The 13,268-nt window shown below is 39.2% G+C and overlaps 1 protein-coding gene across 5 annotated transcripts in view; it reads right to left on the reverse strand.

Moving 5' to 3' along the window:
- Positions 1-13,268, reverse strand: part of ITCH (itchy E3 ubiquitin protein ligase) — a 140,398-nt gene that overhangs the window by 35,081 nt on the left and 92,049 nt on the right. For 4 of the 5 annotated variants that reach the window (XM_011959392.1, XM_011959365.1, XM_011959383.1 and 1 more), the window contains 2 exons: positions 12,064-12,148; positions 7,319-7,447 (listed from right to left, as the gene is read on the reverse strand). In XM_011959392.1, coding sequence (XP_011814782.1) covers positions 7,319-7,447; positions 12,064-12,148 — 214 coding nt within the window. The remainder of the gene's footprint in view (positions 1-7,318; positions 7,448-12,063; positions 12,149-13,268) is intronic. The other variant, XM_011959401.1, reaches the window with a different exon arrangement.

Raw genomic sequence — 13,268 nt, forward strand, 5'->3', positions numbered from 1 at the left:
TGGCAAATCTAAGAGGGCTAAGTACAAGGGGTTCTATTTGAGAATGCTGTCTATCCCAACATCGATTCCCTCTTTTATCCTTAAGTAAAACCCTTGTTATTTAACTGAACAGAATGCTACATATAATAAAGACTACATTTCTCTATATGGCCATGTGACTTAAGTCTCTAAGTGAAAGTGGCATATAAAACTTTCAAGAAGGATCTTTTTGGCCAGGTGCTGTGGCTCACACCTGTAAATCCCAGCACTTTGGGAGGCTGAGGTGGGTGGATCACCTGAGGTCAGGAGTTTGAGACCAGCCTGACCAACACAGTGAAACTCCGTCTCTACTAAAAATACAAAAATTAGCTGGGCGTGGTGGCAGGTGCCTCTAATCCCATCTACTTGGGAGGCTGAGGCAGGAGAATCACTTGAATCTGAGAGTTCAAGGCTGCAGTGAGCTGAGATCGCACCACTGCACTCTAGCAAGGGCGACAAAGCTAGACTCCGTCTAAAAAAAAAAAAAAAAAAGAAGGATCTTCTAAAAGAGAGCTAAAACAGCTAAAAAGTATGTGTCTGTATGTGTGTTTTGTTTTACTCCGAATTCCAGCCTGGAGTATGACTCTGATAGCTTAAGTTTCAGAAGCTGTCACAGACCATGAGGTGATGTTGAGGAATGAGACCACACTCTAGGATGGCAGAAAGACAGAAGAAATTTTGATAACTAATGACACCATGGGATTATCTTGGATTATCTTCCTCTGAAAAATTCAATGTATATCAGTGTAGAAATACAACTGATTTTGTACATTGACTTTATATTCTGTCATGCTGTTAAATTCACTTACCAGTTCTAGTAATTTTTTCTAGATTCTTTATGATTTTCTGTATATGTATGTTATTTGTGTGAGGGGAAAAGAGACAGTTTTACTTCTTCCTTTCCAATTTATACATCTTGTATTTCTTTTCTTTTCTTTTTTTTTTAGATAGAGTCTCGCTCCATCTCCCAGGCTGGAGTGCAGTGGTGCAATCTCTGCTCACTGTAACTTCTGACCCAGAGGTTCAAATGATTCTCCTGCCTCAGCCTCCTGAGTAGCTGGGATTACAGGTGCCCACCAATATGACCGAATAATTTTTGTATTTTTAGTAGAGACGGGGTTTAGCCATGTTTGCCAGGCTGGTCTTGAACTTCTGGCCTCAAGTGATCCACCTGTCTCAGCCTCCCAAAGTTCTGGGATTACAGGCATGAGCCACCATGCCTAGCCTGTATTTCTTTTTCTCATCTCACTGCACTGGGTAGGAATACCAACACAATGTTAAGTGAATGGTGTCAATAGATATCCTTGTCTTATTCTTGATCTTGTGAGGTATTTCATCATTAATTGTGATGTTGGCTGTAAGCTTCTGTCAAACTTTTTCCTGGTAAAACAGCTTCTGGCCGGGTGCAGCGGCTCACACCTATAATACTAGCACTTTGGGAGGCTGAGGCGGGTGGATCACAAGGTCAGGAGATCGAGACCAGCCTGGCTAACATGGTGAAACCCCGTCTCTACTAAAAATACAAAAAATTAGCTGGGCGTGGTTGCAGGTGCCTGTAGTCCCAGCTACTTGGGAGACTAAGGCAGGAAAATGGTGTGAACCTGGGAGGCGGAGCTTGTAGTGAGCCAAGATCACGCCACTGCACTCCAGCCTGGGCAACAGAGTGAGACTCCATCTCAAAAAAAGTTTCCAAGGTAGCTGAGAGTTTATCATAAATTTGCATTGCATTTTGTCAAAAGCTTTTCCTGAAATTATCACATGATTTTTCTCCTTTAACCTAGTTTGTTTGTTTTTTTTTGACTCATGGTGTTTTTTTTGACTCATGGTGTCTCACTCATTCCAGGGTGGAATGCAGTGGCCTGAAACCTCGTCTCTACTAAAAATACAAAATTAGCCAGGCATGGTGGCACACGCCTGTAATCTCAGCTACTCGGGAGGCTGAGGCAGGAGAATCGCTTGAATCAGGGAGGCAGAGGTTGCAGTGAGCCGATATCGGGCCATTGCACTCCACCTGGGCAACAAGAGTGAAACTCCATCTCAAAAAAAAAAAAAAAAAGAAAGAAAGAAAGAAAGAAAAAAGAAAACGTTTCCATCACTTATATTTTATGAATGAATTTGAATATGATTGATTAACTTATAAGTTTGATAAACTTTACCAGTGACACCATCTAGGCCAGAATTTTCTTCATGAGAAACCTTTTTCTTCTTTTTCTCTTTTCTTTTTTGGGCCTCGGCCTCCCAAAGTGCTGGGATTACAGGCGTGAGACACCACGCCCGGCCTTTTTGTTTTGAGACAGGGTCACACTCTGTCACCCAGGCTTAAGTACAGTGGCGCGATCTCGGTTCACCACAGCCTCCTGGGCTCAAGCAATCTTCCCACCTCACCCTACAAAGTAACTGGGACTACAGGCACGCACCACCACACCTGGCTAATATTTTGTAATTTTTGTAGAGATGGGGTTTCACCATGTTGCCTAGGCTGGTCTTGAATTCTTGAGCTCAAGTGATCTGCCCACCTTGGCCTTCCAAAATGCTGAGATTACTGTCGTGAGCCACTGGGCCTGCCCTTAAAAATTATTTAATTATGCATTTGATTTATCAGCTATAGAGATATTTAGACTTACTATCTGTTCTTGTGTCTATTTTGGTGACATACCTTTTAAAGAATTTGTCCATTTGATCTAAAATGTTAAATTCATTGGCATAAATATACCCTTTATTATCCTTTTAATGTCTATAAAATATACAGTAATGTCCCTCTTTTTTTCTCTACAGGTTTAATTACTAAGGGTTGTTAATATTATTCATGTTTACCAAAAATTTATCTTCTAGCTTTGGGCGCTCCATTGTTTCTTTTCCACTTCACTGAGTTCTGCTTTTATTTATTTCATTTCTTGTACTTACTTTAGGTTTAGTAACTTTCCTTTTCCTAGCATCTGAATGTAAAAGCAGAGATCACTGATTTTATCTTTCCTATATTCTCATCTACTTCTTTAAAACAAAAAGTTTCCCTCTGAAGACTACTTTAGTTAAATCCCACAAATTGTGATATGTGGTGTTTTAATTATTATTCAAAATAAAATATTTCCTGATTTTTCTTGTAACTTCTTTTTTGAGCAATGGTAATGGTGTGGTGGAAGTCCCGCTGGACTATTTTTAAATGATGGGGACAAATACACTTCTATCTTACATAAACTACTATTATTTTAGTGTTTTCTATTATATGCACCCAAACTTACTGTAACTAAAATGAATGATAGAATACTATTATCGATAATTTATCCCCATATCTAAATTACCTCTGTATTTCATTAATACCAAATTGGCCTGATTTCCCAATTTCTGTTTTAAACATAAAAGTTGTTAATGTGTAGAAGTATAAAATTAGAAGGCAACAGGGAACCACCTTTGCTCTAAGCAAGCCACACTATAAGAAAACTACAGACCAACATCCCTTATGAACACTGATGGAAGAATACTAAATAAAATATCAGCAAAAAAATCTCAGCAGCATATTAAAAGCCTACTTTAATCCTTTTGACTAAGTAGGATTTATTCCTCGAATGCAAAAATGGCTATTATATCTATGGATATAATAGACATATCTAGGGATATGTCTAAATATCCCTATAGCTGATAAATCAAATGCATAATTAAACCTATGAAAAATCAACGTAATATACCACATTAACAGAATGGGGGGGGGAATCACATGATCATCTCAATTGATACCAAAAAAGGATTATACAAAATTCAATACACTTTCATGATAAAACACTCCACAAAAGGGATAGGAAACACTAGGAATAGAGGGAAACTACCTCAATATAATAAAAGGCACATATAAAAATCTAACAGCAAACATCACATTCAATGGTTAGTTTTTTAAGATGAGGAACAATACAAGAATGCCTACTTTCGCCACCTGTAGTCAACATAGCATCCAGAAGCTCTAGCCAAAGGAATTAAGAAAAAAAAAAAAAAAAAGATATCCAAATTGGGAAGAATAAAACTTATCTGTTTTCAGAAGCTATGCTATTTTATGAAGAAAACACTAAATATTCCACAACAAAAAACCCTGCCAGAATAAGTGAATTCAGGAAAGTAGCAGCTTACAAAGTCAACACACAATAATCAGTTCCATTTATATATACTAAGAATAAACAAATGAAAAGAAAATTAAGAAAACAATTCCATTACAATAGCATCACAAAGAATAAAAAATACTTAGGAATTAACCAAGAAGGCAAAAGACTTGTACACTGAAAACCACAAAACACTGCTGAAATAAATTAAAGAAAACACAAAGATATCCACATTCATGGACTGGAAGACTTAATATTGTCAAGATGACCACACTACCCCAAATTGATATAGATATTGAATCTATATCGGTCAATATAGATTTTATTGATTTTATACATTCAATAAAAGCCCCTATCAAAATCCAAATGACCTTTTTTTTTTTTCAGAAATAAAAAAATCCATCCTAAAATTCATATGGACTCTCAAAGGACCCTGAATAGCCAAAGGAAGCTCGAAAAAAGAACAAAGTTGGAGGACACATACCTTCCTGATTTGAAAACTTGCTACAAAGTTATAGCGTGGTATTGGCAAGTCAGACATACAGACCAACAGAATAAACAGCGCAGAAAAAATGCCTTGCATATATGGTAAAATGCTATTGACAATGGTGCCACAATCATGCAATGAGGAAAGGACAGTCTTTTCAACAAATAATGCTTGGGAAAATTGGACATTCACATGTAAAAAGATGAAGTTGGACCCTTACCCAACAACATATACAAAATTTAACACAAAATGGATAAAAGATCTAAATGTAAGAGCTAAAATTAAAGAACTCTCAGTCCAGGTGTGGTGGCTCACGCCTGTAATCCCTGCACTTTGAGAGGCTGAGGCGGGCAGATCATGAGGCCAGGAGTTTGAGACCAGCCTGCAACGTGGTAAAACCCTGTCTCTACTAAAAAATACAAAAATTAGCCAAGCGTGATGGTGCGTGCCAAAAACCCCAGCTACTCAGGAGGCTGAGGCAAAAAGAATCGCTTGAACCCAGGTGGCAGAGGGTGCAGTGAGCTGAGATCTTGCCACTGTACTCCAGCTTGGGCGACAGAGTGAGACTCTATCTCAGAAAAAAAAAAAAATAACTCTCAGAAGAAAACTTAGGGCAAAGCTTTATGACACTGGATTTGGCAATGACTTCTTGGATACGACTCCAAAGGTACAGGTGACAAAGAAAAAATCAACAGGCAAGGCACAGAGCCTCATGCCTGTAATCCCAACACTTCTGGAGGCCGAGGCGGGCGGATCACCTGAGGTCGGGAGTTCAAGATCAGCCTACTCAACAAGGAGAAACCCTAACTTCTACTAAAAATACAAAATTAGCTGGGCATGGTGGTGCATGCCTGTAACCCCAGCTACTCGAGAGGCTGAAGCAGGAGAATTGCTTGAACCCAGGAGGCAGAGGTTGTGGTAAGCCGAGATCGCACCATTGCACTCCAGCCTGAGCAAAAAGAGCGAAACTCCATCTCAAAAAAAAAAAAAGAAAAAAGAAAAAATCGACAAATCAGACATCAAAATCTAAAATGTTTTATGCATGAAAGGGCACTATCTGCAGTAAAAAGGAAACCACAGAATGGGAGAAAATAATTGCAAATCATGTATTTGATAAGGGATTAACACCCAGAATATATAGAGAACACCTAAAACTCAATTGCAAAAGAAAAGAAAAACAACAACAACAAATGGGCAAAGGACTTAAAGAGACATTTCTCCAAAGAAGATACACAAATGGCCAAGAAGCATATGAAAAGATACTCAACATCACAAATCATTAGAAAAATACAAAGAAAAACCACAATGAAATACGACATTAAGGATAGCTATTTAAAAAAGACGATGATGACGAAGAAAAACAAAAACAAAAACAGGAGAGCTAATGAGAATGTACAGAAATTGGAATTCTTCTGCACTAGGGGGGAAATGTAAACTGGCATAGATACTCTGAAAAACAGTATGGTGGTTCCTCAAAAAATTAAATAGAGAATTAATATTTAATCCAGCAATTCCACTTTTGGGTATAGATACAAAAGTCATCGAAGCAGGAACTCAAACAGATATTTGGTTTTTGGTGTTTTTTTGAGACGGAGGGAATCTTACTCTGTCACCCAGGCTGGAGTGCAGTGGCATGATCATGACTCACTGCAACCTCTGCCGCCTGGATTCAAGCAGTTGTCCTGCCTCAGACTCCTGAGTAGCTGGGATTACAGGTGTGTGCCACCATGCCCAGCTAATTTTTGTATTTTCAGTAGAGATGGGGTTTTGCCATGTTGGCCAGGCTGGTCTCTAACTCTTGATCTCAGGTAATCCACCCGCCTTGGCCTCCCAAAGTTCTGGGATTACAGGCATGAGCCACTGCGCCTGGCCTCAAGCAGATAATTGTATACCAATGGTCAGAGCAGCATTATTTACAATACTCCCCCCAAAAACGGAAACAATGCAAATATCTGTGAATAAACAAAATGTGATATATATATACGCACTGGAATATTATTCAGCTTCAAAAAGGAATGAAAATGTTGATACACAATACAACATGGGTGAATCTTGAAGACATGACCTTAGTGAAATAATCCAGAGACATAAGAATAAATATTGTATGACTCTAATAATATAGGTACTTAAAGTAGTCAAATTAATAGAGAAAGAAAGTAGAATGCTGGTTACCAGGCCTGCTAAAGTTATTGTTTAAAGGGTACTGTGTTTCAGTGTGGAATGATGAAAACATTCTGGAGCTGGATGGTGGTAATGATTATGCAACAATATGAATGTGCTTAATGCCACTGAACTGTACACATAAAACAAGAAACTTTAGGTTACATATTTTCCCACAAAAAAAGTCATAAAGCAAATAAGCAAATCAAAAGGTTACTTTCTCAGAAATGGGGTAGGGGAGAATGAGAGCTTTTTTAAAGTCAAAAAGTAATGGGAATGAAAGAAGCTGAAAATCAGAAATCAGAGATTAATTGGTAAGCAGTACAATATCTATAAATTCTACATAGTTTCATTCACTGCTGTGTGAACAAATGGTAAGAAATATGAAAATCTCTAGAATAAAATATCCAAGATGGAGATGGAAATGCAAAATACTTAATGAACAGAAACTATTGTCAAGCTAACTCAAGAAATACTAAGACTTCCACTCCTTGCTAATACAAACCTTTATATCAAAATCTGAAGGACCAGTTTTTTACTCTTAATCTACAATGTTTAGAAAACTTACAGGGCAGATTTTCCTGTGCGGGGATCTATATAGGTGGTAGTTCTTCTATTGTGGTCCACAAAATATGCAATTCCATCCACTGTGAATCTCATTTCCCAACCTTCAGGTAAGGGCTTTTCATTTAATTGACTACAAAACACAGGAAAAAACATAAACAAAAATATTAAAGAGTTGCTTGTTTGCCAAGTACAGAAGCCACAAATGTCAATAAACATAGCAGAAATCTTTTAGAAAGCCATTCAGTTCAGTAATTTCAGTTGTATACTAGACATCTATGTGGACATCCTACAAACAGGTTAAACTCAAAGTCCATCAACCACAATTCAAGTTTTCTGCCGTCTACTTGGCTTATGTTCCCCATTAGCTAATGACTCACTCTAAACATCTTGTTAACCAAGTTCTAACCATTCTGCCTTAGGAGTCTTCGTGTTCATCTCTATTTCCAATCCCCAACATCATCCTTTCTCTGGCTTTGTTTCTCTTCTGCTTTTCTTTTTTTTTTTTTTGAGATAGAGTCTCGCTCTGTCACCCAGGCTGGAGTGTAGGGGCACGATATCTTGGCTTACTGCAACCTCCACCTCCCAGGTTCAAGCGATTCTCCTGCCTCAGCTTTCCGAATAGCTGGGACTACAGGCACCTGCCACCATGCCCGTGCCCAGCTAATTTTTGTATTTTTAGTAGAGACAGGGTTTCACCATGTTGGCCAGGTTTGTCTTGAACACCTAACCTTGTGATCCTCCCACCTCAGCCTTCCAAGGTGCTAGGATTACAGGCATGAGCCACTGTGCCGAGCTATCTTCTGCATTTTTTCAACAGTCACCTAACTCGTGTTCCTCATTTGATCTCACTCTAGGCCTGCTCTTATACTGATACTGCTAACAGAGTATCTTCCTAAAATAGAGATCTTATTAAATTAGCTGTCTCTGTAAAGTACTATCACTGTTCCACCGTTACCAATGATTATGATCTAAAGTTCTTCATATGGCATTCACTCAGCCTCTATACTCTGGCCTCAATGTTCCCTTTCAGATTTATCTTTGCACCCAAACCTCTAACTCCCTTTCATGAATCCCACGATTTCACAGTGTATGGCCACTCAGCACTTCCTTAAATAATATATGATCTGTCATACCTCCAAATGAAGCTTTTCCCTTTGTCCCATATTATCTATTGTTTTTCTACTAAGGCAACTCAAAAAAGAGATTTTTTTAAGAGAAAGAATCTTGACCAGGCGCGGTGGCTCACACCTATAATCCCAGCATTTTGGGAGGCCGAGGCGGGCAAATCACGAGGTCAGGAGATCGAGACCATCCTAGCTAACACGGTGAAACCCTGTCTCTACTAAAACTACAAAAAATTAGCCAGGCGTGGTGGCGGGCACCTGCAGTCCCAGCTACTCAGGAGGCTGAGGCAGGAGAATGGCGTGAACCCGGGAGGCGGAGCTTGCAGTGAGCCAAGATGGCGCCACTGCGCTCCAGCCTGGGCAACAAAGCAAGACTCTGTCTCAAAACAAAAAAAACAAAAAACAAAACAAAAAAAAGCTGGGTGTGGTGGCACATGCCTGTAGCCCAAGTCACTTGGGAGGCTGAGGCAGGAGGATTGCTGGAGCCCAGGAGGTCAAGGCTGCAGCAAGCCATGATCATGTCACTACACTTCAGCCTAGGTGACAGACTGAGACTTCGTCTCAAACAACAACAACGACAACGACGACAACAAAGCTGTATTCACTTAACTGAATACAAATGTCAATAAAATAGACTACCAAAAATGTAAAAAAGAGGTTTCTCAATTTTTATAATTACACTTGCAAGACAGGCTCAGTAACCAGCTGTTGTCTTGAAAATAGATAGAACTAGGTCATCTGTGTTGTTAAAACAGAATTCTAACTTTAGCTATAAAACTTTAAACATCTAAGGGGAAACAAAAAAAATGGTAGCAAATTATAGAAAGGTGACTTCTTCAATTATATCCTTAGAAAAATTCTAAAAAGGAAGAAAATGTTATCTATGAAATTCTTCATTCTTCCTTTATGGAAACTGAATAAATTTAAGTAAATGCAGTAACTCCATTTAAAAAGAAAATGGTCATTTCTTGGTAGGCAGAAAAAGCTATTTTAAGTTTAAAGCATATCTTCTTTTATTTTTAGTTTTAGCTTTTTAAGGCAGAGTTGCCCAAGCTGGAATGCAGCGGTGTGATCTTGGCTCAGTGCAACCTAAACCATACCTTCAGAACAAAAGTTTTTAAAACTTTTGAGCTATGGAATATCTGTGCTCAAATTATAATTATACCAAAAGAGAGGTCTGGCTTTTCCCCTTAGCAACTTGGTGGTGATGTTTAACCCCTTGGAATGCACTGCGTATTGGGAATATCCTTGTTTGCCTGGAAGCTTTGATCACTGGACAGTCAATAATGCGATTTATAATGGAGGTTGTGGGACACGGCACATCAGTTCCAACCTCTGGAGGAACTACAGACTAAGGGCATTAGCTCAAATCTCCAGTAAGGACTGGAGACAAAAGGTCACCCATGAGGGCAGTATGTGATTAAGCCCCAATAAAAACCCTAGATACCAGAGACTTCCCTGGCTGGTGATACTCAACCTCAATGTGCACTGTCCCACAACAATGCTGGATGTTCAGAGCCTCCCAGACTCTGCCCTGTGCACCTCTTCCTTCTGCTGGTTTTATTTTGTATCCTTTCTTTATAACAAATGTGACTATAAGAGGTTTCAATGAGTTCTCAGTATTTCTAGTAACTTATCATACCTAAGAGTGGTGGTGGCGGCCCCAAAATTTGTAGGCAGTTGGTCTGGAGCCGTCCTTTGGACCCCCAATATTGTAGCTGATGTCTGAAGTGAGCGCAGCAGTTTTGTGGAGGACTGTGTCCTATGACTGTACAGTCTGCCAAATTCCTTGCAGAATGGAATCTTCTGGCAGTCTGATAAATGCATAGTATTATAGACTGTTATGGGTTGAACTGTGTCCTCCTTCCAAATGCATGTTTATATCCTGACCCTCAATAACTCAGAATGTGACCTTATTTGGAAACAGAGTTACTGCAGATGTATTAAGATGAAGTCATACTGAAGTACTGTGGGCCACTAATCCTATAGGACTGATGTCCTTATAAACAGGAAATTTGGGTACAGATAGACATATAGACAGGAAGAATGCCATGTGAAGACTGGATTCATGCTGCCACAAGCCAAGGAGCTACAAGAAGCCACGAGAAAGACCTGGCACAGATCACTTCCTAGTATCTTCGGAGTGAGCATGGCCCTGCTGACATCGTGATCTCAAGCTTCTAGCCTCCACAACCCTGAGACAACACATTTCTGTAGTTTAAGCAACCTCCTTTGTGGTACTTTGTTAAGGCAACCCTAGCAAACTAATATGCATACTAGTATAAAATGTTACAAAGATAAACCATTATATATACATAATTGTCAAAACATTATCCCTATAATCCCAGCTACTCACGAGGCTAAGGCAGGAGAATCGCTTAAAGACAGAAGTTTGAGAACAGCCCGGGCAACGAAGAGAGAACCTTGTGATAATATATATATCTCTTTATTAATAAATTAACTAGCAAGTCCTTGTAATGATGTATGTAAACAAGTATTTAGAGATATCTGCAACAGGCTGGGCACGGTGGCTCAAGTCTGTAATCCCAGCACTTTGGGAGGCCGAGACGGGCGGATCACGAGGTCAGGAGATCAAGACCATCCTGGCTAACATGGTGAAACCCCGTCTCTACTAAAAAATACAAAAATCTAGCCAGGCGAGGTGGCGGACGCCTGTAGTCCCAGCTACTCGGGAGGCTGAGGCAGGAGAATGGTGTAAACCCAGGAGGCGGAGCTTGCAGTGAGCTGAGATCCGGTCACTGCACTCCAGCCTGGGCGACAGAGCGAGACTCCGTCTCAAAAAAAAAAAAAGAGATATCTGCAACAACCACAGAATATTTTTTAACACCCTTTGACTTCTACTGATGGCAAAGTCCTAGGCATTCTTAATCCTACATGGTAGTAGCCTACTTTCATAATGGAAGAAGATACTCAATTTCCATTAAAGAGTAATAAAACTGAGTATGTATTTTCTTCCCCCTTGAAGCCACATACCCTGGATTCTTAACCAGTGATCTCAGGTTAAGAAATCCTGATTTAGAATCACTAATCTGTTCTTAGTAATTAAAAATAATATATATATGTTAATAAGTATATTCTCATGTGCCAGATAATTTTTTTGTTTTTTCTATCTTTTTTTTTTTGAAACAGGCCTAAACCTGTCCTCCAGGTTGGAGCGTACTGGCACAATCATGGTTCACTACAGCCTCAACTTCCTGGGCTCAGGTGATCCTCCCACCTCAGTCTTCCAAGTAGCTGGGACTACAGGTATACATGCCAACACACCCAACTTTTGGGGATTTTTTTTTGTAGAGACAGGGTCTCACTGGTTACACAGGTCTTGAACTTCTGGCCTCAAATAATCCTCCCTCCTTGGCCTCCCAAAGTGCTGGGATAATGGGCATAAGCCACCATGCCCAGCCAAAGTTTTTTCCTGTACTTTGAAGAAATCTTCAAACTTTCCATTAGATGAAAATAATAGTATAATTTTCTCTTTCCAAAGTATGTAGGTGATTAATGTTTTAGGTCTTTAGCAAAAGAATATGAACTTTGATTTTCTTCAGTTGTTAGAAATAAGGTATAATCCTTAAGAGATTAAATATACACAAGTAACTATTCTTACCCTTGACTTCTGGGGTCTTCCCATTGTGTAATTCGAGTGTTGTGGTTGACGAAATATACTCTGCCATTGCTGTCTGTTCTCTTCTCTTTGGGAAAGGCAGAGGCGGGGGAAAGCAAAGCATTAGCATTGGCATAGTCTTCTTGCTCAAGGTAAAATAAAATTATCTGAATTTGCCCATTTCTCATTGCATTGTTTATTTTACAGTTTTTAAATCACAGCTTTAAAAGGTTTAATTTATTCTTTGACTATTAAATGCACATCCTTACTGAAGTTATAGAAGTATTACATCTTAGAAGCTACGTAGACGTACTTTATAGTGTCCTAATCATAGGACCTTTCTACTCAATCCAACCAACAGCAGCAAGAATAACGAACAGTTATTTGGTTTTTCACACAGGACCTTCATTTTATTCTTAATGGTCCCATAGGGTAGGTGAATTCATCTTTATCCTTAAGATAAGAAAACTCAGATAGGTTAAATAATCTACCTGAAACCTCAGAATTAAGTAGCAGAGATGAGATGGAAACTCAGGTCTCCATTTAGGGATTTTTTTTTTCCATACCACATCATTTCATTCATTAAAATATAATAAGGAGCCAGGCAGGGTAGCTCAGGCCTGTAAACCCAGCACTTTGGGAGGCCAAGGTGGGTAGACTTCTTGAGCTCAAAAATTTGAGACCAGCCTGGGCCACATGGTGAAACCTCGTCTCTACAAAAAATATAAAAAAATTAGTGGGCCGTGCTGGCAGCCCACTAATATATATATTTAATATATATTAAATATAAATTTGTATATGTAAATACACACACACACACAAACACACAGACATATATATATATATATATATTTTTTGGATACAAGGTCTCACTTTGTCACCCAGGCTGGAGTGCAGTGGTGTGATCTCAGCTCACTACAGCCTTGACCTCCCAGGTTTGGGCAATCCTCCTGCCTCAGCCCTGCAACTTGCGCAATTTTAGTTTTAGAAACTAAGCTTTTTAAAAAGTTTGACTCCATTCTGTCATCTTTAATACATCAGTTATTCATTCTGAGACACGTTGAACAAATTAAAAAATTAGGATACTGGAAGAGTCCCATCTTTTGAAGAATTAATTGGTAATGGGACACAGAAGCAACTTGCAGGGCTAAAGCAGGAAAGTCGCCTGAACCTGGGAGGTCAAGACTGCAGTGAACCCTGTCTCAAAA

Source organism: Colobus angolensis, unplaced genomic scaffold (assembly GCF_000951035.1).
Source record: "Colobus angolensis palliatus isolate OR3802 unplaced genomic scaffold, Cang.pa_1.0 Scaffold114, whole genome shotgun sequence".
NCBI lineage: Eukaryota > Metazoa > Chordata > Mammalia > Primates > Cercopithecidae > Colobus > Colobus angolensis.